Raw genomic sequence first — 25,879 nt, 5'->3', positions numbered from 1 at the left:
ACAGAGAGTTGATAAGAGATGGTGGTTTCATAAGCTTGAGTTTGGGACTGGCTGCTGAGGGCCATTGTGCATAAAGTTTAGAGTTAGGATCATAGTTAGGCCCACAGTTACAATGAGGAATGGGGCCCATTGGTTGATCTAGGGCAGGATTAGGGCTGGACCCTGATGGAGCCATCTGTGTGTCCAAGATAGCCTTTGGACTGGAGCCCATTTAGCCTACAGTGCAGAGATTATGGGTGGGGTTTACTGGGAATCTAGGATTACAGTTAGAGACCATGGCATTTTCTGGATTAGGATTAGGGTTGCAGTTTCTTGCACATCCTGGGTGAGGGCCAGAGTTGGAGGCCATAAAACGTTCTTGGCTAGGGGTAGAGTGGGAGTCTCTTGGACAATTCATAACAGAGTTAGGGTAGGGACTGTAGGGAATCCTGGGAAAAGGGTTACAGTTAGATCCCATGAGACACATCAGGCCCCGAGTTCAGGTATGAGTGGCAATCAGTGGTTGGATGATGATTTGAGACCATTTGGATACCATGGTTTATGCTAGGATTGAGACTGGAGGACTGTCCTGGGCTAGAGTCATTGTTGGAACCCATCGGACATTTCAGATTAGGGTAATGATTGGAGCTAGTTGGGCTTCCAGATCAAGGTTTGGGGTTGGAACCTCTTGGACTTCCAGGCCTCAGATAAAGGTTGGGGCCAATAGAATTTCCACATATAGGGTTGGGTTTGTGCCAATAGGGATTCTGGAGTTATGGCTAGGGTTGGGAGCCATAGGGCTGCCCACTCAAGGGTCAGGGTCAGGGCCTGTAGGGCTTCCGGGCCTGGGGTTTGAGTCAGGGATGGTAGAGCGTTGGTTTTGGGACTGGTAGTGCTATCCATCCTAGGGTTAGGATTGCAATATATAGGACTTCCTGGCCTAAGATTATGGTAGTGGATGGTAGGGATTAAGGACAGGTTGAGGGCCATAAGGCTTCCAGGCCTAAGGTTAGGGTTGGGGGCAGTAAGGCTTCTCCAACGAGGTCGAGGATTGGGACTCATAGGGCTCCCAGACCTAGGTCTAGGGTTGGATCTGTTGGGCTACCCAGCCTAGGGTAAGATTGGGCCTGATACAGCTCCCTGACCTAGTGAAAGGATTGAGTCTCATTTCGCTTCCTAACCTAGGGTTTGCATTGGGTCCCCAGGGCTTCCCAGCCTAGAATTATGGTTGGGGTCCCTAGAACTCCCTACCCTAAAGATAGGGTTGAGATCCATAGGGCACCCTAGTCTAAGGTAAGGTTTGGGGCTCTGAGGCATACGTCTACACTGCATCTGGAAGCAAGCCTCCCAGCCTACTAGACAAATTTGCATTAGTGGTGTTCACAGTAGCAAGCTAAAAGTAGCAGTGGGGATGTTGCAGCTCCAATGGAGGCTTGAATTGGCCACCCAGGCTCAAGCCCACCCTACACCCTTGATCTGAGCTTGGGTGGCTAGCCTGAGCCTCCACCAGTGTCGTAATGTCCATGTAGCTATTTTAATGCACTAGCAAGAGCCCTGCTAGCACAAGTCAGTCTACCAGGTCAGGAAGCTTGCTCCAAGCTGTAATGTAGACATCCCCTAAAACTAGTTAACCTAGGGTTAGGGTTGGTGCTCACAGAACTCTTCTTTTAGGGATCCCCAGCCTAGTGTAAAACATGGGGTCTGTAGAGCTCCCCAGTTTAGAGTTAGGGCCTGTAGGACTTTCCAGGTTAGGGTTGAGGCCCACAGTGCTTCCCTTTCTTGGGTTAGAATTGATGCCCCTAGGGCTCTCCACTTAGGGTTAGGTTTGGGGCCGTTAGGGCTACCCAGACAAGGGTTAGATTGGGGCCTTTTGGGCCTCTCTGGATATCCTGGAATGAGGGTAATAGGTTACCAATGGAAGACATTGGAACCCCGTGTCTAGATTCACTCAAAACATGAGTGAAAAAGCAATGGATAACGTCCTTTAGAGAACAATTCTGCATTGGTGAGGAGTTGGACTGGACTAACAAACAGGTCTCTTGTATCTTAGATTTCTAGGATATTACATTGCTTAATTTTTTAATGAAACATTGTATCCTCTTGCTTTTAATCATAAAGTGATTCTGCTTGGATCACTTGATGATTATCAGTTCTGTTAATTCCCTCTGAAGCACCTGGCATTGGCCACTGTCAGAAGACAGGATACTGGGCTAGATGGACCTTTGGTCTGACCCAGTATGGCCGTTCTTATCCTTTATACAATAAGGCTAAATCGGGACTCATAACAATGAACGTTTAACATTACATCTTGAGCATGTATACTATACACCATGGATGATCTGGTTTAAACTTGATGAGGGTCTTTGAAATATGAAGGCCACAGAAAAATTTAGATGGTGCCTTCTGGGTATAATGTACCTCTTTAGTTTGCATCACAATTACGTTTTTAGAGGCAGGAATTATCAGAGGTTTTGTTGTTGTTGTTGTTGTTTAAAGAATCTTAAAAGTAAACTTCCCCTTTTATTTCACTTCCAGGATCCTAGATTTTCGTCGCGTTCCACCTGTTGCAGGTAGATTGGTTAATATGACCAGAGAAATTAGGGATGTTACTCGTGACAAGAAACTGTGGAGGACATTTTTCATTTCACCAGGTAGTTTTATGCATTACATTGCCCTCTTCTTACGTCACAAGGGAGACACCTATTGTTTAATTGTAATATAAGGTCTCTTTTTATATACCTTTAAATAAAAACAAATATGGTTTATCAGGGGAGCTGTTGGATCAGGTCATGCTCTATTGACAGCAAACAATATACTGTATTGAACTGAGTCCCTTTTTTCAGTATTGTTGTAGCGGAGCTGATCCCAGAATATGAAAGACACAGGGTGGGTGATGTAATATCTGTTATTGGACCAACTTCTGTTGGTGGACGGGTCAACCTTGCAAGCTATACAGAGCTCTTCTTCAGGTCTCTGCTTCCTTCCCCTTCGCCAAGAGAAGTTAGTCCAGTAAAAGATATGACCTCATCCACATTCTCCCTTTTGCCATTCACAAATAATCCAATGAGTTTGATTTGTGTGTATTTGTTTGTTAATGAAAATTATTCAACAAGTGTTTTATGTAAAGCATTTTCATCAGTTACTTGCAGATTATTCAAAACAACTAACACTTAGCACATTTACTATTTATGCTATATGACTGATCATCGCTATAGGTTACATACTATTGTTTCTGCTCCCTGATTGGATGGCTGAAACTTTTATATATGGGAGGGGAACTGAATAAATCATCTCAGTCCCAAACATTCTCATGGACACATATTTACATCGGTATCAATAACAAGGCAGTGTGACACTTGAGCAATATGTATGAAGGATACTCCTTCCAGATGGAAATCAGCTGTGTTCCAAAGGCTACCACAAGGCCTATGCAGCATGTAAGTCCCATTTATATCCTCAGAATAGGGTTTAACTGTGACCTAACTGGTGCATAGCCCTTGTTCTGGCCCTCTGGACCAGGGAGAATATTAACCTCTGTAAACATTCTTGTAAATAATAAAATTGCACATTGAGGATAGCCAATAAAAGGGGTTGTGAACATCATAGCAGCGAATTTGTGGGTGTTATTCACAGTATGATCCTGAATGCTTTATTCAGTATTTGCCCAGCTCTAGTAGCCTCATAAAATGCAACATCTGAATTTTCAAAGGCTCATTCTTAAGAGTTCAATAATCCACACACCCCATAGGCTACTCCCTATGCAAACACAGAGTAAAAAGGATGTGCTTAATTCCCATTGACTTTACTATTAAATGATGTTACACGATGTGCAGTGTGCTTAAGTGTTTTCCTGAGTTGGGTCTATGTGATTTGAATTTGGGTCTATGTGACTGGGTCATTCAGGAAATCTCTGACAGAGCTGAGAATTGACCCCAGATTCCTTGAGTCCCAGTCCAAAATCTTAATCACAAGAGAATCCTTCCCCTCAATTTCCATGAACATAATCGTTACATGCCTGCATCAGATGAAAACCATAACCCTCCATTTTGGGTTTTCATTACAAAAATAGCTATTTATTGTGTGTGTCACACTTGTGCACATAAAATCACCTATGGAGTCATTAGTGATGTCTACATTTTGAGATCATGATATATTTACAGCATTGTTATATGCACATTTTTAACATGCTGTAATTTATAGCAGTAACTTCACTTGGAAAATAAATTGCATAACTGCAAAAAGTTAAATCTGCCCTCAAGTTTTGAGTGCCCATTTTTACATATACAACTAATTAACCATGCTCACAAAACAAGGTATGCACCCACTTTGTGTACACACACAGGAATCTGGGTAATCCAGTCAAGCACTTGAGTGACAAATGTGAATTTTCATGCACAAAATATGATCACTGCAATCAATTATGGATGCAAATACTGTGAGCAAAATTTAGAGATAAAATTTAGGCTGAAAATCTGGTGGGTAATGTTAAATTAATGTAGTTTGTTTTGCTCACTTGAAATGTTAACCACTGTATTCCCATGCTTGTGAGCAAGATTTGGAAGGGTATGGTCCTTTGTTTTTTCCAATTTACATATCAAGGTTTTAAGGGAAACCTTGTGTGATTTCTGAAAGTAGAATCATAAAACAATGCTAAAATATCTGAACAGTTTAAAGCAACTGAAGCAACGAATTCCAGAGAAAAGACTGCGAGTTAAGATAAAGTTCTTTATCTCATCATGATACAATTTTAGACATTCAAAGGAAGGTCCAAGCATAATCCTTTATCCACCTCTGTTTATGTGATTCAGATAAACGCAATTAAAATATTTTATTAACCATGACTCAGGCTTTGCTGGAGAATAAAATGCTTAACTTGTGTGTTTTTGCATTATAGATTTTCTAAATCAATATACATTCCTTATAGCATGTTAGTGAATTGCAAAGCCATTCTCTGCAAATCCTTAGTTTAATTAGCCAGACTCACATTACTGTGAGAACAGCCTGCATCTTGTATCTCATACTGACCTTAAATGGCATTAATTAATTAATGTGGGGTTCAGAAGTAATAAAGGTCCTAAATTAAGCACTACTGGACAAATCCAGGGACCTAACACAAGCCCAAATAGCAGATTAAATAGCGCATTTGAAAGGATCCCACTGATTTCAGTGCTAGCTTCACAAGTGGGAAGCCTCAGATATCAGCCAGGGCTACCTCAGCCCAGTAGTTGAAGGAGTCTCTATAGCTCTGATATACCCCTGCTGCAGGATATATGATGTGGTGAAACATCTGATCATATCAAAGACAGCTCTCAGCTTGCCCAGTTAGAAATTCCCCTATTCTCAGGGCACAGGTTGATTTGCCTCTAGAAGTTTCTCCTCTGCCGCATTTTGTGCTAAACTGACTAGATTTAGTACATGTAATACGAACATAATAAGAAACCACGGAATACTTCACATCTCTGTGTCACATTGAGCTCTCAAGATCTCCATGGGATTCCCCCTGTAGCTGAATGTATGTTGTCTCTGCAGCTCTATCCCAGTGCATGCGGAGAGTTAAGGGCTGTGGAGACACAGTGTCTCCTCCATAAACATAACTCCCCCGCACATACACCCCTTAAAGTCAATGCAGCAGTAAGTGGCATTCATTTTGCACGGAGTCCCCACTAGACTAGGAAACTACCCCTTAAAGGGGAATCCCTGGCTGCAGGGATCCAATGGACCCACACTTCCAGCAAGCTGTAGGGGTGTGGAGAGAGGCACAGAGCCTCAAATGGTCTTGTGCATCTAATGATCACTCCAAGAGGTGTTAGGGCCAAATCCTCAGCTTGTTCTATGATGTGTGGAGTGTGCAAACCTCATCCTGGCAATGGAACAGAGTTTCCGTGCCCGAGGCCACCTCCGAGTGTTGTCCCATGGGACAGGGCTATCTGGCCCTTCTATGCCAATAACTTCCAGACAGCTCTTGTTTGGAACTACACATCAGGGAAGCATTCATTCTTATGCGGAGAAATGTAAAACCCTGAAACTGGACAGCAATAGGGTCAGTCAATACTGCATTCCAAGAGAAAGCACATTGCAGAAAAAGTGCACTTGCAAGCAGTTTGGTCTGATCATGAGACATGGAAATAGACGAGTAATCATTTAAATTAATTTTACATCCTTTGCAGCAGGGGAAGCTATGGAAACTCTAGTACTCTTACAAAGGAATAGTAACTTACTAGCAAAAGGGAGAAGGTGAATGAGGTAATAGCTTTGACTGGACCCGCTTCTGTTGGTGAGAGAGACATGATTTCAAGCTTACAGAGAACTCTTCTTCAGGTAGCAAAAAGAGACATATTAATGTCAGCCATCGTTTTAGTTCTAGTAAGCATTAACGCTTTCATTCAGAGTAACCAATTCCAGGGGATTGTGGATGGTTTTTTTTCCAACCAACAATAGCAAATCTGAGTCTGTTATTATTCTGAGCAGGTAGATTAAAGATCTTTTCATGTACTGCTGTAGTAAACATTCAGGATTATATCCTCTTTCTAGACTTTTGATTGCAAGGGTATTGCTAAATGCACAGTATTAAAAGTAACACTACTTTCAGTGAACTAAAGGTACTGCCAAGTCATTTGATTGTAAAGCATTTTGAAATTCCTTTTCTACCTGAGCAGAATTATTGTTCCGCTAACATTATGAAAGCCACAAGATGGATGGATAGATGCACAGATACATTTTGAATTTTAATTGTAATAATCAGGCTGAGCCTTGATACTCCTATTTTTCGATCACTTGATTATGATTACAAGGCATTTTGTCAAAACCCACAAATCTTGTCAATTCATATTCAAATCATAGAATCATAGAATATCAGGGTTGGAAGGGACCTCAGGAGGTCATCTAGTCCAACCCCCTGCTCAAAAGCAGGACCAATCCCCAATTAAATCATCCCAGCCAGGGCTTTGTCAAGCCTGACCTTAAAAACTTCTAAGGAAGGAGATTCTACCACCTCCCTAGGTAACGCATTCCAGAGTTTCACCACCCTCCTAGTGAAAAAGTTTTTCCTAATATCCAACCTAAACCTCCCCCACTGCAACTTGAGTATTGCCTTAAGTATAGGACATTGCCTTAATGCCTTAAGTATAGGACAAATGTATTGCAATATCATTTTGGGCCCCTCAAAATGTTCCTGCTCATGTTCTTTATTTAATGAAATGGAAGTTAACACATTGATACAAGACACAGAAGAAATATTTCAGTGCAACCACCCATCTGAAACATCCCCTCCCTTTCCAGGATGCCAATGCTGCCGATAGTGCTGATGCACCCCGCCACCCTTTGCACTAGGAGAGTGCAAGCAGCTTGCACCAGGGTTGCATCCTTTGCAGATGTGTTGTGCTCCCCCTTTGGCTGCATCCCCACACAATATATTAAACAACCAAATACTGCCGTTGGTCCTCACACGGGGCTCCTGTTAAAGTCTTATATAAGCATAGGAAGGTGGGATTTGTCCATAAATGTGTCATGTGGGAATGCAGATGATCTACCTTATTTTTAAATGGACTTTTAAAAAAACTATTTGAATTAATCTTAATGGGAGTTGTGGATTATTACAAATATTCAGCATCCGTGTTTTTGAATTTTTTTTTCAGAAATCCTTTTGAAGAATGCTATTCAGAGAGTATAATATTACAATCTTAATATTACAACCCTAATATTACAATAATATTACAACCATAATATTACAATCTACCTTGCCGCAATCCCTGCATGCAGGAAGGGGTAGAAATATTTTTAATGGCAAAATGCCCATTCATAAGAGATTTGCACAACGCAATTCTATCATTCCAATGATGCTAAAATGTGAGCTACGGTGCCAGAATCCTGCAGTCCCCTGCGCAAGACTATTGAAGCCAATGGGACCCTGGGCCACAAGTCTGGGCCAACAGAGCGTGCAATTGGGGGCAGAAAAGGCCTTGTTATTGACTGTAGTTTATCACCAAGAAATACTCTTGTGGGTTTTGCTTCAGATCCGTTGTCCTAACAACAGGAAAGATCCGGCCATCCTTCAATGTGTGGGATGACCATTGAAGTCACTGGGAGTTCTGTGTAAAAATCAATAGCTGGATATGCCCCAATAAGAACAATGATTGATTGGAAAGCACAATGCAGCCAGCATGTATCATGTTAGCTCTGTCATCCCATGCAGCGGTTGATGTGACTGTGGTGATATGCCATAAACTTTGCTGTGGATTTATTTAGCTACAACTACATGATGAATGCCAAATTATTATTCCCGGTTGTTTGTACTAAAAATATGGAAAGCTGCTGACTGCATTCAGTTAATTCCAAGTCATTCATCCTGCAGTACAAAGTGTGGTATTTCATGTCATTCCTTTCTAAAAAAAAAGGTCAAATGTACAGCGGATATGACAGCAGATGAGTGTCATTGTTGTGTCTTTTGCTCTTTACAAAACAGTTATGGTTCAGGATAGCGGATGGTAAGTTTTCTCCCTCCGGGGTGTAAGCAGATTCATGTAGATTTGATAGAGAAAGTATCTTAAACTATCAAGACAAATATCAGTGGATTATCCACATCAGCAAATGAACAGGCAATGCTGACACTTGACTAAATAAAAACATGTGGGCTAGATGGCAATCTTACAATCTGCCCCACGTATGGGGCAACACACAGTTGTGCTGACCCAGGAGCAGACACAGAGGTGGTGCTAGGCCATTGGGGTCCCTAAGCAGGAGTCTTTCTGGAGGGCCCTTACTCCTCCCCCTAAAACACTAATTGTATTATTTCCTCAAACGAATAAATATACCAACACAACACACATGAATACACTTGTTTAAAAGTCCCCATTAAATAAGATGAAGGGTATTTGGGGGGTAGTACTTCAGCAGGGCCCACTTAATCTGCTTGGGACCCTAAGCAGTTGCTTAGCCCTGGTCTAAGCAGTTGCTTAGCCTTACACTGGGGTGGGGGGGGGGCGGAATCTATGTAAGTTATGCAACTTCAGCTACGTGAATAACGTAGCTGAAGTTGAAGTACTTAGATCGACTTACCGCGGTGTCTTCACTGCGGTGAGTCGACTGCTGCCGCTCCCCCATCGACTCCGCCTGGTGGAGTACAGGAGTCGAATGGAGAGCACTCGGGGGTTGATTTATCACGTCTAGACTAGACACGATAAATAGATCCCCACTGGATTGATCGCTGCCCACCGATCCAGCGGGTAGTGTAGACATACCCTTCGTCTGCTTATGCCTAGCACCACCCCTGAGAGCATGGACCCAATTTTGACTTTCCATGGGGGAAATAAGTTGTGCCAAGGCTCTGCCCATTCCCTGCTCCTGCCCTCCCCACTCCATGCCCATCAGTACAGGATGGGGAGTAGTAGCTAGAGAGTGGCTGTTCTTCCCACTGCACTGCCCCCTTCAGGAAGTAGGAAGCTTGGAGGAATGCAGGCAGTCTCTTTACGTCCCCTCACTCCCCTATTTTATCCTGCAGCAAGGATCACAATCTGATCCTGTGTGTGCTTTTGTGCAGATCATCTTTTGTGTTTAGCATTGCAATAGTTTGTCTAGATTAAATTCTTTCAAAGGCATAATCTCAAATGTTTTTTTCTCTGGAGTTATTAGCCAATAGTACCACTGCCTAGTACAATGCGATAATCCAGTTTCCTAGTAAACTGCAGCTTACCATAGCATTCAGCCAATGTTCAGACCACATCCCCCTTTCATTATGTATTATGAAAAAAGTTCAGATGGAGGCATGAAACCCTCCTGATTTAACAGTTGTGATCAAAGGCAAAGCTAAAAAACTTCAGTGCATGTGTAGCTTTGTGGAAAACTGCAGCCAGACTAGCGCTACAGTGGCTGTTTGGAGGAGAGCCTTAAGAGAGGAAATAAAACCCCCTTCACATTTTAGATGGTGGAGTCCTATAGTAGTTTATTTTAAGCTAAATTGTAGATTAGATAGATAGATAGATAAAGCTGTATTCCTATGCAATATGAAAGATATTTTCCAAAGGTGCCAGTGTTTCAATAGGAATTACAGGACTGTTTCAAGTTATTTAAAGGATAAATTGAGTGTTATTCCTGTTTGAAACCTATTAATCATATCCTTTGTTGAACACGCAACAAGACTGAAGGCTGAGGTGATTATAGGAAATAATCAACCCAAGGGGTTTATCAGCCAAGGATGTGGTTATTTCCGAGTTACGGGAAATCTTCTGAAGTTATTATTCTTATCCTGAAATTGTTAAGGCAATGCTCACATTTTAAATGAAAGGAAAAACTTTTTTTTTTAAAGGGAGGGTGCTCAAATTGCCATAAGATTTTTATTATTATTATTTCAAGTTCAAAAATATCTTTTTGGCTCTTCTTTTCCTCCTATTATCATTTCAGCTCTTCATTTTTTCTTTTACTGTTTTTTTGTCTCTCTCTCTCTCTCTCTCTTTCTACTTATCAAAAAGGCTCTTGCCCTCAAGATAAATGTAATATATATTTGTTTGCATTGTGTTTCGGAACAAAATCAGAAGGGACTTAGCCAATGTAAGTAAACATTGAGGACATGATATAATTGTTCTTATACCCTCATTGACTAATAATAACTGCCAGCCTATCAGAGTACAGGGATTTGCATGATATGTGACCACTGAATTATAACCATATAATGCACAATTCAGATGCCCACAACCAAAATGTATGGAAATGAATAACTAGGAAAAACTGTTAAGTAATAATCCATCAACCCTGTACTCTGATTGTTTGAGACAATTTCATGGTAATCAGTCTGTCTTCTAAATAATAGACCTGAGCAATTCCAATCAGTAATGGCATCATCACGAGTTTTACTGCACTTTCATAGTCTCCTGAATTTAAAAGTATGTTCAGCCTTACTTTGTAAAAGGACACAACAGCATTATTGAAGCTTCTACATCTGTCTGAGGGAGTGTCCTCTTTAAACATGCAATATGCTAACACTGTTCTGTCAAGGACCATTCTTCCTCCCTACTCTTTCTCCTGTATCACCTACCTTATGTACACACACTATTCTGTTTCCACTTTGGATGCTTTATTTTGCTACAGGGTTAGATCATGCCATTAGCATGAAGCTCCAATGAAATGGTTATGCAGAGCTGCACCACCCCAAAGCAAGCTCCAGGAGGAATTTGGCCTCAGAGACCTTGAACTGTCCTATTGCATTAGGGGGAAAGTCACTAGCCACACTTCTTTACGGTGTAGCATGGAGCTGCCTGTGCAGACAGCAGGTTCTGCAAGCCAGCCTGTGAAGGGATGCGTGTTGAACCCTGGCTTCACCCATCCCTGCCCCATTTTCAGTCAGTTGCTCCCCAGGAGCAGCAACTCTGTAAGCAGCACTCAAGCACAGCAGTGCTATGCTGCGTGGCCTTGCTGTGAGTTGGACTAAGAGTGGAGATTCTTACTCCTTATCCCCGTGGCACTGTAGCGTAAGGAAAGGACACAATCTTGCACAACTTATATTTTACGCATTTGTGCAAGTACATTTTTTAAGCCCTGTAGTAAAACAGCAATAATAGGAACATCACTCTGCTTTTCTTGCTAATAATCTGGTTTCTTTCATGGGATAAAGTACTCATCTTTCAGCCTTCTAGTGTATTCACTTGGGAAGTGGATTATGGCATTCCTAGTACCATTCAAATATATGATGGTAGTTGTGAGATTTTAAAGTACTAGGCCCTGTAAAATATGATAAGTTGCTGTTGAGGCATTCTGTTTGTTGGCTAATGGAATAATGCAGCATGCAGAGAGGAAATTTAACATATCTATTGCCAAAGCTAGCTCTGTGATTCCCTGGAAAATTGGGTATGTATCGCAAACAATTCTCCCTTGTAAAATGAAAACATCTTCTACCAAAAAATGCTGTCAGTGTTCGAAGAAATGAGACAGAATTTTAAAAAGTAACTATTGATTTTGGATACGTTAATTTCTAGGTTCCCAACTTGAGACATTTCAAAGGGACCTGATTTCCAGAAAGTGCTGAGCAAACTCTTAGCAATATTGGTTATTATCTAATGTTCAGGCACTGTATTTGGGGGAACTATGTTAAGTCTAGAGCTTACTGTCCGTGTCTGTAGGGACTCATATTGCTCAAAAGGCATATTGAAGTTGGAAAAGTGTAGAGGAAACTATTTTTTATTTTATTAGAATATACATAAATTGGAAATATTCACAGAGGGCCTGATCCAAGCCCCACTTCAAACCCACTGAAATCAATAGCAATCTCTCCATTGACTTCAGTGGACACTGGATCAGGCCCCTACTGCTCATTGAAGGCCATGGAAAGACTACCACAGCCATCAGTGGGCTTTGAGTCAGAATCATATATTTTTTTGTGGTTGTTTGTGTATTTCGATGTGTTTTCCGTACTCTAAAACACTAATAAAAGAGAAAGTTTTCTGATGTTTCCTTTCCTTTGTCAGCAAACAACATCTGTTTCTATGGTGAGTGCTCATACTACTGCTCAACCGAGCATGCTCTTTGTGGAAAACCAGATCAGATCGAAGGTTCTCTCGCTGCTTTCCTACCTGACCTGTCTTTAGCTAAAAGGAAAACCTGGAGAAATCCATGGCGGCGCTCCTACCATAAACGCAAGAAAGCAGAGTGAGTAGTGGAGACCAAAGGGCTTTCCAGCAGCAGAGCTAATGTATTGCTGGGTAGAAAATAAGCAGTGGTTAATTAAAAAATAAACACAAATTCTGCAGAGGTCTAATCCAAAACCCACTGAAGTCAGTGGGAGCTTTTTCATTGCCTTCAGTGGGCATTAAATCAGGCCCCCTAGACAATAATGTACTTGGAAAAAAATAAATATTTAGAATCTGGAAGAAACACCTGATCCTTGAATGGGCTTCAGTGGGACTATGCCCATGTCTAAAGACAAGCACTTGGATAAGTCTTTTCAGGATCAAGGCCTGTATCTGTGTCCAGTACCGAAGCAGTCAGTCCTAAACAAGTGTTGAGTAGTTTAGATATCTGACTTTGTAATTATTAGAAGGCACACCTGATCTCCTAATTTTTGGATCTGGGAACCAGATATTTTCCTCAAACTCATGATTCTTCTAGAAATTCTAGAAAATTTACCTTCATTCATCAGACACAATCTTTATCAGAATTTGATTTGCTTAAAACAGCCTGTAGAATTGGTTGTACATGTGCTAATCCTAACCCACTGCAGTACAACTAAATCTCTGAAAGGTTTTGTGATACAGAGTAACTTCTAGATCGAATATAAACGATCAACAATATCTCTTTTCCAGATGGGAAGTTGATCCGGATTATTGTGAAGAAGTTAAACAAACACCACCCTATGACAGTGGGACCAGAATTTTGGATATAATGGACATGACAATTTTTGATTTTCTAATGGGTATGTTTCAGATCTTTTAAAATTAAATGCAATGTTTAATTATAGTAAGAACCAGTTCTCCAGACAGTGTTTTGTATAGTTCAGCAATTTTCTAATGCACACCTAGAATTGCAAATACTCGTATGTGCAACCTGGGTAATTGTGAAATATTGCACATTTATTTGGACATATTTGCATCACTGCAGATTAAAAGAACAAAGATTTCTAGAACTATATTGTAAATAAGCACAATGATTAATGTCCTTTTTGACAGTCACACAAAATGTTCTTCATGGAAATTCCGAGCCTCTGCAATACAGTTTACAGTGAATTTCACTCCGTCGTAATGGATGCTTTCTACATGTACATGTCCAGGCTGTGCATTATTGGTAGATCTTTGTACACCTGTGTGCTAGTGCATTGGGTGTGGTAGATAAAAAGGGGACTATTGATTCTCAAGCAGGAAAGATGCAGAACACACCACAAACAGTATTTTTTTTTATGCGCAACCCATTCAGAAATAAAATAAATACTTACAAACACTAGACAAGAGTAACATATCCTAGGCCTACTGTAATGTACTGAACATGGGGCTACAGCTTGAGACCACTTGGAAACTGAAGCCAGTACAGACTGCAGCTACCCACTGCAAGCAAGATGTTAGAAAACATGCTAAGTAACATAACTAAGAACATAAGAACAGCCATACTGGGTCAGACCAAAGGTCCGTCTAGCCCAGGATCTTGTCTTCCAACAGTAGCCAATGCCAGGTGCCCCAGAGGGAATGAACAAAACAGGTAATCATCAAGTGATCCATCCCTTGTTGCCCTTTCCCAGCTTCTGGCAAACAGAGGCTAGGGACACCATTCCTGCCCATCCTGGCTAATAGCTGTTGATGGACCTATCCTCCATGAATTTATCTAGTTCTTTTTTTAACCTTGTTATAATCTTGGCCTTCACAACATCCTCTGGTTGTGCATTGTGTGAAAAAATATTTCCTTTTGTTTATTTTAAACCTGCTGCCTATTTAATTTCAGCCCTAGTTCTTGTGTTATACTTCCTTATTTACTTTCTCCACACCAGTCATGATTTTATAGATCGCTATCATATCCCCCTTAGTTGTCTCTTTTCCAAGCTGAAAAGTCGCTGTCTTATTAATCGCTCCTCATATGGCAGCCATTCCATACCCCTAATCATTTTTGTTGCCCTTTTCTGAACCTTTTCCAATTGCAATATACCTTTTTTGAGATGGGGCAACCATATCTGCATGCAGTATTCAAGATATGGGTGTACCATGGAGTTATATAGAGGCAATAAGATATTTTCTGTCTTATTATCTATCCCTTTTTTTAATGATTCCCAATATGCTGTTCTTTTTGTTGTTGTTGTTTTGTTTTGTTTTTTGACTGCTGCTGCACATTGAGTGGATGTTTTCAGAGAACTATCCACAATGACTCCAAGATCTCTTTCTTGAGTGGTAACGGCTAATTTAGACCCCATAATTTTATGTGTATAGCTGGGATTATGTTTTCCAGTGTGGATTACTTCGCATTTATCAACATTGAATTTCATCTGCCATTTTGTTGCCCAGTCACCCAGTTTTGTGAGATCCTTTTGGAGATCTTTACTGTCTCTTGGGACTTAACTATCTTGAGTAGTTTTGTATCATCTGCAGATTTTGCCACCTCACTGTTTACCCCATTTTCCAGATCATTTATTAATATGTTGAATAAAACTGGTTCCTGTACAGGCCCCTGGGGGACACCACTATTTACCTCTCTCCATTCTGAAAACTGATAATTTATTCCTACCCTTGTGCCCTATTTTTTAAACCAGTTACCAAACCATGAAAGGACTTTCCCTCTTATTCTATGACAACTTACTTTGCTTAAGAGACTTTGGTGAGGGACCTTTTCAAAGGATTTCTGAAAATCTAAGTACACTATATCCACTGGATCTCCTTTGTCCACCTGCTTGTTGACCCCCTAAAAGAATTGTATGTAGTACATTGGTGAGGCATGATTTCCCTTCACAAAAACCATTTTGACTCTTCCCCAGCAAATTATGTTCATCTCTGTGTCTGACAATTTTGTTCTTCACTATAGTTTCAACCAGTTTGCCTGGTACTGAAGTCATGCTTACCGGCCTGTAATTGCCGGGATTACCTCTGGAACCCTTTAAAAAATTGGCATCATATTAACTATCATCCAGTCATTTGGTACAGAAGCTGATTTAAATGATAGGTTACAGACTACAGTTAGTAGTTCTGCAATTTCACATTTGAGTTCCTTCAGAACTCTTGGGTGAATACCATCTGGTCCTGGTGACTTATTACTATTTAGTTTATCAATTTGTTCCAAAACCTCCTCTGTAACACCTCAATCTGTGACAGTTCCTCAGATTTGTCACCTAAAAAGAATGGCTCAGGTTTGGGAATTTCCCTCACATCCTCAGCCGTGAAGACCAATGCAAAGAATTTATTTGGTTTCTCCGCAATGGCCTTATCATCCTTGAGTGCTCCTTTAGCATCTCGATTGTCCAGGGGCCCCACTGGTTGTTTAGAAGACTTCCTGCTTCTGATGTACTTAAAAAAAATTTTGCTATTACTTTTTGAGTCTTTAGATAACTGTTCTTCAAATTCTTTTTGGCCTTCCTAATTATATTTTTACATTTCATTTGCCAGAGTTTATGCTCCTTTCTATTTTTCTCATTAGGATTTAACTTCCACTTTTTAAAGGATGCTTTTTTTTGTCTCTCACCGCTTCTTTTACTTTCTTGTTTAGCCATGGTGGCACTTTTTTGGTTCACTTACTATGTTTTTTAATTTGGGGTATACATTTAAGCTGAGCCTCGATTATGGTGTCTTTAAAAAGTTTCCATGCAGCTTGCAGGGATTTCACTTTTGGCACTATACCGTTTAATTTCTGTTTAACTAACTTCCTCATTTTTGTGTAGTCCCCCTTTCTGAAATTAAATGCTACAGTGTTGGGCTGCTGTAATGTTTTCCCCGCCACAGGGATGTTAAATTTAATTATATTATGGTCACTATTACCAAGCAGTCCAGCTATATTCATTTTTTGGACCAGATCCTGTGCTGCATTTAGGACTAAATCAAGAATTGCCTCTCCTCTTTTGGGTTCCAGGACTAGCTGCTCCAAGAAGCAGTCATTTAAGGTGTCAAGAAACTATTTCTGCATCCTGTCCTGAGGTGACGTACTCAGACAATATGGGGATAGTTGAAATCCCCCATTATTATTGAGTTTTTTATTTTTATAGCTTCTCTAATCTCCCTGAGCATTTCACAGTCACTATCACCATCCTAGTCAGGTGGTCTGTAATATATCCCTACTGCTATATTCTTATTATTCGAACATGAAATTACTACCCATAGAGATTCCATGGTACAGTTTGGTTCATTTAAGCTTTTTACTTCATTTGATTCTACACTTTCTTTCACATATAGATCCACTCCCCCACCAGCATGACCTGTTCTGTCCTTCTGATATATTTTGTACCCTGGTGTTACTATGGCCCATTGATTATCCTCATTCTACCAAGTTTCTGTGATGCCTATTATATCAATATCCTCATTTAATACGAGGCACTCTAGTTCACCCATATTATTATTTACACTTCTAGCATTTGTATATAAGCACTTCAAAAACTTGTCGCTTTTTAGCTATCTGCCATTACATATTGTAACTGAATGGGACTCTTTTTCATTTGACTGTTTCTCATCAGATCCTACCTGTATTTTATCATCATCCATCCTCTCCTCTTTACTAGGACATAGAGAATCTCCATTAATAGATCTTCCCCTAAGGGATGCCTCTGTCCGAACCACGTGCTCCTCTGCACCACTCAGCTTTCCCCCAGCCCTTAGTTTAAAAACTGCTCTATGACCTTTTTAATTTTAAGTGCCAGCAATCTGGTTCCATCCTTCCTGGACAGGCTATCCCTTTCCCAAAAGTTTTCCCAGTTCCTAATAAATCTAAACCCCTCCTCCCTACACCATTGTCTCAGACCCTGCAGTTCTGCCTGTCTGACTGGCCCTGTGTGTGGAACTGGAACAGAGAATGCTACCATGGAGGTCCTGGACTTCAATCTCTTACCTACCAGCCTAAAATTGGCTAGCACGACATTAAATATGATTTCACCCTTAGCATAGATAAGGACACTGGGTTTAGCTGGTCATGGTTAATCCTGGACACTAAGTCATGTTTACCATCACGTGAGTTAAGTCATGTTAGTTAATGCCTTTTCTAACAGGATACATTTTGCCCAGTGTAAACACAGGCTCCTTGAGTAGAGAGTCACACCACGAGAATACAATATTGGTGCTTTGTGAGCTCACTGGCTGCCTGGGAGGTGGAGTGTCAGTGTTGATTTTAACTGTAAAAGGTCTTACTGGTTTAGGATTTGGTTATTGCAGAGATTGTCTCCCTGTGAAGTTGAGGTCAGCTGAGGTGCTTGAGCAGGACCCCTCATTATAACAGAGACAGGATAGCTGGCAGGGCATTCTCAGTGAGGGAATTCACTTCCTCTCACTTGGTCCTCCAGAGTTTGGATATGTTCATCACAAACAGGTTGAAAAGCTCATCTTTTCTCCAAGCCTTTTGAAGATGAAGAATTCTGAGGAGGATGCTGGAGATTTCACAGGGTTTGCTGGGAGGTTAATTATTTAGGGCAAGATTGTAGCTTGCCCTATATACCTGCACAGGGGAATAAGGGAGCACAAAAATCTCCTATTCCCTTGGGCTGCATGCGTGGTGGGTTCCAGCATGTGGGGGAGAGTGGGCTCTGTAGAGCTGCTACTTCCACATGTGGGTGGAGAATGGGCAGGCAAGGGTGGGAGTGGGCGGAGACAAGCCTCGTTCTCATAAATGTGCCAGCCAGCCAGAATACTAGAAGTAGCCTGCACTAGAGATAGGACTGTCAGGAGAGAGGGACCTCGAAACCAGATCATGATTTTTACAGCAACTATGCGCTGTGACTTTCACAGGGCAAACCATAATTTAGCCCTTAAAATGGTATGAGAAATTTATCATCTGTTGTTATATGAGAATGTATATTGTAAATAATATAAGAGCTCCCAAATGAAAGGATAGTGATATTTTTAATAAATCAAAAGAAATAAATATTAAAGCATTCCCAATTAATGTGCTAAGTCCTCAGTTGGAAGATAATATAGAATCAAGCTAAAAAGTATTGAACAAAAATATCTTCTGTAATTTGCCACATCTTTTAGCATTTTTCATAGCTAATAATGACTAACTACAATAATTTTTCACAGATAACTAAGAAAGTCAGAAATATTCAGATCATGGCTGAAATAAGCAGCTTCTGGACTATCTGCCAATTTGCATTTAGGAATAACAGTGTAGAGTTGTTATTTTGTTTTGTTCTATCATTATTATCGCTATTGTTATTATTATGATTTATTATTCTCTAGGAAACATGGATCGACATCACTATGAAACCTTTGAAAAGTTTGGAAATGAAACATTTATTATCCACTTAGATAATGGAAGAGGGTAAATATGTTAATAATTTTATTGATCAGTGGAATAATTTTGGCCAGACTAACTTCATGACAACACAGCTATGGAGATAATTTATATATTTAAATGTATACATTATTAATTATTATTATTTATTAGTATTATAGCAGTGTCTAGAGGCCCTAACTGAAATCAGCGATCTGTAGGATTAGATGCTGTACAAACACAGATATGAGACAGTCCCGGCTTGAAGAGCTTTTCATATAAATAGATAAGACAGACAAAGAGTGTGAGAAAGGAAGTATTATTATCCCCATTTCACAGATGGGGAACTGAGACCAAGAGAGATTATATGAATTACCTGAGCTGATAGGGGAAGGCTGTGGTACAGGTGGGATTGAACCTGGATATCCTGAGCCTCGGTCCTGTTCATTAATCACAAGACCATTCTTCTGCTCTTGTAATATAATTACCTGCATTCAATTTCCACCCAGAATAGTAAATCCCCATCAATTTAAGACACAATCTTTGTTTTGTTCTTTGGCTTGAAAAGGCCGGTTGAGAGAAATTTGAGGCCCGGGTACATTTTCGCTGGGGCCCCACCCGCTCCCACTTCACCCAGATTTGACCCGAATTACAGATGTTTGGGTGGGGGGGCTAAGCTCAGGAACTTGGTACCATTGTCTCCCCATCTTGTCAGTCCTTGATCATGCGCCCAGTGGCAAAACTCCCATTGCCTTCACTGATCAGGCCCTATATTCCTAAAGATTGTTTTTAATTTTCTGGAATGAAAAGATGCAGTTGTGGGTTAGACATTGAAATACCCTTTGTCATTTCATCCTTTATTTTTCAATAGGTTTGGAAAATATTCCCATGATGAGCTCTCAATATTGGTGCCTTTAACCCAGTGCTGCAGGTATGTCTTATTTTGGTATCTGTAATGAGCCCTGTTTTTCAGCTGGCAGGACTGAAATGCTCAGGAGTGAGCCATGTGCTGCATAAACCACTCATTTAAGGTGCTCTGGGTATTGTTGGACATCTAGTGTTGACCAACGCGATCTGTTTGTTGAATTGGTGCTTACAAAGCTGAGGCAGTGACAGCAGTCAAATGTGATGAAAACAGATGCAAAAGAGGTTTTCTGTCTATGGATTTCCCATCGAGATGTGCACCATGCTGAGCTTGACCTAGAAGACGAGTTTTCAGATAGAGATTGTACACCACTACCCATGTATTGTAGTTGCCTGAGAAGTTCATATGCATGTTTTTCCAGCTTAATTGTTTTCTGGTTTTTTTTTTAAATGCTTGTTTATTGGGCACAGAAATTGTCTCTAAATGTTGGGTTTAGTCTTCCATGCAATTTCATTTAAAAGCTATGGGCAGTATGTTCTTGTTAAAAAGTTCTGCACTGATGCTCTTTGGGTACTTAGGAGCCTAAATCCCACTGATTTTAGAGACAGTTAGGCACTTAAGTCCCTTTTGAAAATGAGACTTGGGCTCTTAAGTCATGTAAGCACTTTGAAATGTTACTCAAAGTCTTTTTTTTTTAATGTACATACCTCATTTGCATCAGTAGAAAGAGATTTTCAGCAAAACTATTTCAGTTACGTCCAGCGCAAACTTCCGATTTCTTCAACTTTTTGTGATTGTCGAGTCTCTTTGGCCTAAGTAAATTTTGAAAAATGGGAATTAGGTTCCTAACTCACTTAGAGAGTTTTGAAAAATTTTATCCTTAATGTCACTGGCCAAGAATTTCAGATGTGACTAATGATACTGGGTGCCTTAATTTTGGGGTACCCAACCTGAGAAACTTCAAAGGGGACTCCGATTTCAGATGGTGGGTGATCAGCACTGTCTCAAAATCAGGCCTTTTAAATACATCTCAAGAGGGCATTTAAAAATTGAGCCACCTGAAACCACTAAAGAATTTTGAAAATGTTGGCCACTCGTTAAGAATATGTGCCTGACATATTACATATGTACCATGTTTTCTTATGTCAGTGTCTTCCACGTTATCATGAGAAGGGTTATTTCAATTCTGTCTTTTATGCCACATGTAATAAAGCGAAACTCAAATATTGATTTACCCTTTTCCCTTCATTCCTAGAATAAGGAAGTCTACCTATCTACGATTACAGTTATTAGCCAAGGAGGAATACAAACTAAGTCACTTGATGGAGGAATCTTTATTAAAAGATAAGGTTGCACCCATCCTTTATCAGCTACACCTAGAGGCAATGGACAGGAGGCTACGGATTGTTCTGAAAGCTGTTAGTGACTGTATAGAAAAAGATGGTTATGTTAATGTGGTTGAAAATGACTTTGACACTGATGTTAACACTATTACAACCAAAAGGTAGTGAAATCATATGACTGCATTTTTACTAGCTAAGTAAAGAAGATAAAAAAAAGTCTTGCAAAAGACTGTGTATGCAACTTTGTGAATTCAATGAATTCAAAAATGAGATATAATTGTTCCCAAAGTAGGTAAAGTGTAGACTCTGTGAAGGATTAGTTAATTAACAAAAATAAGTCTAATGTGATGCTTTTAAATAGTTCCTAAATCAGAATATGAAAAGGTTTGGAAAATATTGAAGTCACTGACAGGTGACTCTAGTCTGGTGGCAAAACACCTCCTGCTCTTTTTGTATAGAAAGGAGGCCTTTATTTAATATTTTGTATTTATATATGGTATATCTATGAAAACCACAGATACCTACTACCAAATTTAACAAAAGAGGGACAGCATAGTTTTGTGATTCACAATTTATTCTTGGTGACAGTCCACTTAGTATTTTGTGTTAACCCTTTAAGTGCTCTCATTCACTGAACCTACTTTAAATTGAATGCTTTGTTTTTCAACTACTCAGCATTTAAAGGGTTAAGACACGTGAACTTTTAAAAGCAAAAATAACAGCCACAACAATAGTAAGTACAGTGATTAGCTGGAAGGGGATTTCGATAACTGTGCATTGACAAGAATACTTGAATGTTGGTTTTACAGAGTGATGTAAAATGACAAGTTGTACTATTTATCCATCAGACAGTAGCAGCTCTGATCTTTCTAGACTATCGTAGTAGGGCTGTTACTTTTCCAACTTTGCTTTTGATAGTTTTGTGTAAATATATACATATATGAGTAAAAGCTGCTTTCGGCAGCTTCTAGGCTTACTTTTGCAGCATTTTTGTGGAATTGTTTGCAATGTGGTAAAAGTGCAATAAAGATATGGCAAATGTGTAGCCAGAGTGTCTGCATGGATTCATTTAAATTGCAAATATATTTCAAAGGAAAAGTATACACTAACTAAATATTTGGGAAGTACATGTTTAATTTGCAATCACATTTTGCAGTTCTAGATAGAGCTGGTTGTGTCAGAGCAGACAACAGATGGGTAATATACATTGAAATTCTGCAGCAGCTTTGCTACTGTGCACGCAATTGTGGTATTTAGCAATAGCCCTGAATACAGGCGCATGCAGCTGGTTACTGGCCCAGGAAGAGCTCTGGGAGGTAACATGACTCCTAGAACCACTGTGCTTCCTTGAAAAAAGAACAGGAGTACTTGTGGCACCTTGATTTCCCAAGTCCCCTTTGACACAGTGCAGCTGCTTTCCCTTGTGTGCTGGGCTAGGTCTATAGACTGGTAAAGAAGTTTTAACAGAGCCGTATCCCCACCTCTTCCCCCTGCCTGCCCTTTGCAGCCAGCCTAGGAGTGCATCGAGGAAGCAGTCCTTTGTTCTTCCCAAGCACAAAATGCCAATATTCCCACAATGGGCAAGGTGCAGAAGGCTCTATACTCTCTCCCCTTGAACCTGTGTGTATTCAAATCTTTTAATGAGTGCTAAGGAGAGCAAACACAGGGTGTAGTCTACAGGGTTTATTACTACTGTTATTTTATTACTTTCCTTCTCTTAATTACCTTTATTCTGAAGTAACAGAGAGGTAGACAGTGCATTGGCAGGATTTTCCTAGGAGCAGGAGAAGCTGCAGTGTTTGTTGTTAGCGGTGAGACTTCATTTTGAGTCAGGCGGAGGAATCCAGTTGGCTAGAACCTGGGACTAACAGACTATAAAGCCCGCTCCACAGGGAAGGAGCTGATTTCAGTTACAGAGCCCTGTCTGGTTACACCTCTGCCCCAGCTCAGATAGGTTTCTCCAACATGGAGCTCAGTTGTGTCAGAAGTCTGCCCCTGGTCCTGAAAAAGCTCATTCCAGCTTGTAAGTTTAGTACACCTCAAGAGTTAAGTTTAGCCTTGGGGAATAGCTAAACAGAGTAGGTCTCTTCTTCCTGAAAGTGTGGAGTAGCTCAGGAGCCTACTCCAGTTAAGGGCTTCAATTTAAAGATTTCTTAGTCATAATAGGGGGAATCTATAGAGGGATGTTTATTTTTTATGAAGCCGCTGCTGGTCTGTAAGTTAAATTAACAGCCTTCCTATGGGATCTTAGACTAAAATTCACTCATTATTCCTATATTTCAATAGACTCCTGACTCTTTGCTCTCTGTTTCCTGCCCTGCACTTTGACCATATGGCATGACCATAGTGTGACAATGCTGCAGCTCTGTAATTAACCCAAAAAATGCGTTCCTGTGTTTGAAATAAAAAAAACAAAAAGGGGGTGGGGATGAAGGGGCTTCATTTCCAAACCTATTACATTTATAAAAACCAGAAGTGCTTCCCTTCTGCTTTAACCTTCAGAATAGCATTACCTTTTTAAGATACATACATCAATAGCCTAGATGAAAGAAAGGCTAGCCCATGGTCAGGTGGCTAGCCTGCGACTTGGGAGACCAGGTTTCAATTCCCTGCTACCTGACAGGCTTCCTTCTTTTTCAGCCGGTCATTTAGTGTCTATTAGTTCCTTATCAGTCAAATGGAGGTAACAGCACTACCCTACCTCCTAAGGGTATTGTGAGGATAAGTACATTACAGAGTCTGTGATACTCAAATCAAATGGTCTGGTAACAGAGGGCATACAAATACCTCAGCTAGAATCCATCAAGTTGCTGAGCACCTTCGGCTTTGTTTCAGTGGGAATTGAGGGCACTCCTGACGTGAGCTAAAGCACCTTGAAATCAATGAAAAGACTCTTATTAATTAATTTTAATGGGCTTTGGATGACTTCCTTAGTCCATGTCTTGCAAGAAGCTCACACCAATGTGTAGGAGCTGAAGCTAGGAACTAGAATTTTGGCCTGTGTTAATTTTCCTTTTGCTGCTTCTGTGAGGGAAACTCATCAAATTATTGTCTTGTCTTGTTTTGACTTTTTGATTTATTTATTTTTTGCACATGCACATGGGGGAGGGGTGTGACTCAAAGCCACCTTTCTGATGCTCTGGCCCAAAGCAGTTCCCCCCGTAGCTCAGAGCAGCCTAAGGAGGACTCAGTGCCCTGCTAGGATAGCTCTCTGCCTCTTTACTGGTGGTGCAACGTGGACAGAAGTCTGGGTTCAGGATCTGTCCCTGTCTTTCAACAGTGAAAATATGTACGGGTTTTTTTTTCCTCATTCAAACAAAGGGATTTGCTATGTTGTGGTGAAATCCACGCACATGCAAAGAGCCAGCCCAAGGTCTGTTAAACACTTAACTCCTGTTTAAAGTCTATTTTGGGGACTTAACTGGCACCTAGGCTTTGTGCTGTCCCTTTGCACAGGGTGGGTTTCACCGGGGTGGTCTTGTGTACCTGTTGTTAAGGTTGATGAAGTATATATGCTCATTGTGTAGAGGCTGTTCACCTTATCAAACATGTATGACAGCCAGATTAGTGCAATGAGATGCAATTGCTCTGAAGGGGCTGTCGTTGTTGATTAGGTCAATAATCCATGAACTAAGGAGGATTAATATGATAGAGGGGAACGTCTCTTTAGGAGTCCTGCACATCTATCAGGCCAAATATTCACTATAGAAAAAAGTACCTGAATGCAGTTTTATTCAAAATACCACACATTAGAATGTGTAACACAAGATATGTGAAGAATACACCCAAAGAAGCTTCTATAGTCTCTCAGGGACCTAACATATTCAGCAAAGTGCATGTGGTATTCACAGTAAATATTTGAACAGATACATCGTGTGGCTTTTAAAATGCCTAATTGCAAATTTACCTGACAGCCTGGAATAGTGATGCTGTTTTCTTGAGTAATCAAGATGTGAGAGAGACTTGTTTGTTTGTTTGTTATTTAACCGCCTAAGAAAATTCACAAATAAACTGTTCTAGTGTGAAGTAAGTATTTGTTGCATGCTGCCAACCTGGTCAGCACCGGTCAGAGCATGGGGTAGCTAAGATCCCTACCTTAAGGAGTTTGCAGTGTAATAACAGCACAAGGTGTTTCTTGTGTGGGAAATAAACAATGGCTGGAAATGAGAGGTAACTCAGTAGACTGTCTCCCAGTCTCCTTCTGGATGAGCAGGCAGCAGCTGAGCTCAAGTGAGACTTGATACAAGAGATGGAGGACTGTCAAATAAGCACCATGAGCATTCTCGCTGTTGTGACTGGAGCCCTTCATGTGTGTTGAGGCCTTCAACTGAAGTCAGTGGGATGCTTCACTTGTTCAAAGCTAGACCCATGCTTAAGTACCTTGCTGAATTGGGGCCTGAATAAGCGTAATTCTTAGCATCAGATTTCTAGGGCTAACACATTTGCAGATTAAAAATTTACTTCCCATAAATTTTTTTCCAATGTTGCCTTAAAATGTTGTGTCCATGAACACTCCTGCTGGTGCACTTGTTTGCTAGGCAGACACAAACATAGTCTAAACAAATTCATTTTAAAATGTAAAATGGATATAGGAGGAAACACTTTAGCAGCACCAGGCAAGTTAGCATCAGGGTCTTTGATTTTTTTTGCCTATTAGACAATTCTGGATCTACTTGCAAGTATTTTTTACAAACAGAAATGTGCCTGTAAGAATGGCACATTGGTAGCCTACAGCTATGCCACCTCAGGCTGTGGACTTGTCAGATTGGATTAACTATTTGCTTCTGTATTTATATCGCTAAAACACCCATCCAGTGCTCAGGGGACTGTG

The 25,879-nt window shown here is 40.5% G+C and overlaps 1 protein-coding gene across 1 annotated transcript in view; it reads left to right on the top strand.

The window, feature by feature from the left end:
• FAM20C (FAM20C golgi associated secretory pathway kinase) overlaps positions 1–22,093 on the top strand; it is an 81,965-nt gene extending 59,872 nt beyond the window's left edge. The window contains exons 5-10 of the mRNA XM_073362099.1: positions 2,515–2,630; positions 12,432–12,612; positions 13,266–13,375; positions 18,807–18,888; positions 19,712–19,771; positions 20,961–22,093. Coding sequence (XP_073218200.1) covers positions 2,515–2,630; positions 12,432–12,612; positions 13,266–13,375; positions 18,807–18,888; positions 19,712–19,771; positions 20,961–21,213 — 802 coding nt within the window. The 3' untranslated portion in view covers positions 21,214–22,093. The remainder of the gene's footprint in view (positions 1–2,514; positions 2,631–12,431; positions 12,613–13,265; positions 13,376–18,806; positions 18,889–19,711; positions 19,772–20,960) is intronic.
• Positions 22,094–25,879: the final 3,786 nt, after the last annotated feature.

The sequence above is a fragment of the Lepidochelys kempii genome, chromosome 10 (genome assembly GCF_965140265.1).
Source record: "Lepidochelys kempii isolate rLepKem1 chromosome 10, rLepKem1.hap2, whole genome shotgun sequence".
NCBI lineage: Eukaryota > Metazoa > Chordata > Testudines > Cheloniidae > Lepidochelys > Lepidochelys kempii.
The sequence above is the reverse complement of the archived record's forward strand: the minus strand, read 5'-3'. Positions and strand labels throughout refer to the sequence as shown.